Here is a 2,491-nt window from a genome sequence, read left to right as displayed (position 1 = left end):
TGCATATGTATAAGTTTCAAGTGTTATAAAAAAATTAATTAAAATATAGAGAGAGAAAAATGGCGAGAGAGAGGAAGAGATCTGAAAATAGAGATGGCGGTGAAGAAGAAAAACTCATAATTGCGTAGACAAGAGGGTAATTCTTTGTTAAAAATAAGGGTAAAATTATCATAAAACTATAATCATTTAAGCAGAAATTGTAAAAATTGAGGTACCCTAATTTTGAAAAAGTCAACTTCTATTCTTTTTAAAAGTTATAAATTAAAATTTTATAAATTAAAACAAATATTACAACTCAAATTTTTTAAAATTAAAAATTAAAAATTATAACTTTTAAACTTGAGCAGTCAGACCCATTATCCGATTATCGGTCCGATTCTCCAACAACGTCGCTGGAGGTAGAAGGAGAACATTTTCTTTCTAGAAACTTCTACATTATGCTCAACGGATCCAGCGGCGCGCGTGTGAATGTGATCGGCTCCTTTCTTGCCTGGCAAGCCATACGCGTTCACACTCGCAAAGCCCTCTATAAAACCCGCTCCTGAAGCCTCTGCCATTCCCATTCTCGGTCTCGTTCCATCAATCATTCGTCGTGATCTCTGAAGTTTCTGTTTCTATTGCTCGGAAATGGCTTCCTCGCTTCCTCCTCTAAAGAGGCTCGTCTTCTCCAACCTCCTCCCGAAGCCCCTTCTCGTCGCTCGCTCGGCGGCACAGCCGGCATCTCGGCTCTTCAACACCAACGCTGCTCGTGTTTCAGACTCCGACGACTACGAATGTAGCGTCAACGGCGTTCGGCGCTGGTGCAATCGCCCTGCTCTCCGTCGCGTCAAGTTCGCTCCCTTCTCGTTCTTAGGTACTTGTCTGATCTCTTCTTAATGTTCTCTCTCCAGGTATATGAATAAATGACTGTAAACACTGGCTACACTGCTGCGTTTGGTTACTTCGGAGGTTTCTGGCTTTGGTAGCTTCGAACTTCATTTCTCATTTTCGATTTCTGAACAGCTCTCTGTTTCTCTTTATTAGTCGGAATGAATCCTTCTCTGAATTTTCAGTCGATTTTATGCAAGACGCGTGCGTACTCGCTTTTATTTCTCGTTCCGAGTGTGGGTTCAGTTTCAGGAACTAATCTAATGCCTTCCAATTCTCTGTTTGTGCTTGTATTTGTGGAAGTTTTCGCTTTGTAAATCTTCAAGCCCTGTTTTCCATTGTCGTTTACTGATACACGGACACCCTGTTTATCTCCCTCAATCCTAATGTATCTTCCTCTCGGATTAATTATCTTTCGAACTCGTTGTTTTTGTGCCTTTTCCGATTTGACATGCATTATAATGTCGTTGATTTCTCATCCTCCGAGACATGATTAGTAACCTGTCAATATGTATCTTAAACCAGATGCATTTGATCCGTTCTCAACGACGAGGAGCCTCAGCCAGATCCTGAACGCGATGGACCAGATCATGGACTCCCCATTGACCGCCGCCGCGACCCCCGGCTCTGGATCACCTCTCCGCCGAGGCTGGGACGCGAGGGAGACAGACGACGGCCTCTACCTCCGTGTGGATATGCCTGGATTGGGCAAAGAGAGCGTGAAGGTGTCTGTGGAGCACAACACACTAATCATTAGGGGCGAAGCTGAAAAGGAATCCGGCGACGAGGATGCCGGGCGTAGGTACACTAGCAGGATCGATCTCCCGGAGAGGCTGTACAAGACCAATGAGATCAAAGCCGAGATGAAGAATGGCGTCCTCAAGGTCGTGGTGCCGAAAGTGAAGACGGAAGAGAAGGGAGCTGATGTGTTCAACGTCAAGGTTGAGTGAGTGATTTTCCTCGTAATTCATAAATAAATTTGTGAATCGAATTAGGTAAAGGCCTAAAGCCTAATGTTTGCCTTTGATTGATAGCGGATTCTGAATTCCAATTTTGTTAATTTCCCAACTTGAGATTGTTGAGCCCAAATACTTTCCTCCATGTGGGCCGTTGTGATTTGAATTGAGGAGACCGTATCAATCTACTTCAACCTCTCATGAACCTGTTTCTAATTCAGGGCCCATTCAGTTTAGCCCTTTGCAAACTCAATTGGGCCCATGAATTAATGCAAACAATTAATTTAAAAATGGTATTGAACTTTCAACACAATCGATATATGTTGCAAGACAAGATTTATACAAACCTTGGATTTTGTTGATTATTGCGATCCTTTCTGCTATTAGGGTTTCGTTGAATCTGTAAATTCAAAGAAGGTTTTGGTATGTCTGTTGTTTAATTATCTTTCCTGTTCATTTGTTGAGTCTTGTGTGAATTTGAGAAATTAGGGCTTTTCAATTATTAATTACTTAAATTAAAGGTTATCGCCCTTTTTGGCACACTTTATTGTACTTTTTAAATGAAGAAAAAGACTTGGAAACATATCCAACAAAGGTAAGGGAAAAATTGGGCAGTGATTTGAATTTGTGGCTGGAGTCCTGTGTTATGGGTTCTTTCAATAGTCAAC

General features: G+C 41.7%; 1 protein-coding gene across 1 annotated transcript; it reads left to right on the top strand.

The window, feature by feature from the left end:
* Nucleotides 1-552: 552 nt before the first annotated feature.
* LOC127796599 (heat shock 22 kDa protein, mitochondrial-like) lies at nt 553-2,206 on the top strand. The gene is made up of 2 exons (XM_052328848.1): nt 553-853; nt 1,393-2,206. The coding sequence occupies exons 1-2, from the start codon at nt 628-630 to the stop codon at nt 1,815-1,817; spliced, it is 651 nt and encodes a 216-aa protein (XP_052184808.1). The 5' UTR covers nt 553-627; the 3' UTR covers nt 1,818-2,206.
* The last annotated feature ends 285 nt before the right edge of the window (nt 2,207-2,491 follow it).

Source organism: Diospyros lotus, chromosome 1, assembly GCF_014633365.1.
Source record: "Diospyros lotus cultivar Yz01 chromosome 1, ASM1463336v1, whole genome shotgun sequence".
Lineage (NCBI taxonomy): Eukaryota > Viridiplantae > Streptophyta > Magnoliopsida > Ericales > Ebenaceae > Diospyros > Diospyros lotus.
This window is presented reverse-complemented; position numbering and strand designations above follow the sequence as displayed.

Coding starts and splice junctions, on each gene's coding strand:
- LOC127796599 (XM_052328848.1), top strand. CDS start 628: ATGGCTTCCTCGCTTCCTCCTCTAAAGAGGCTCGTCTTCTCCAACCTC. Junction 854..1,392: donor CGCTCCCTTCTCGTTCTTAG/GTACTTGTCTGA, acceptor ATCTTAAACCAG/ATGCATTTGATCCGTTCTCA.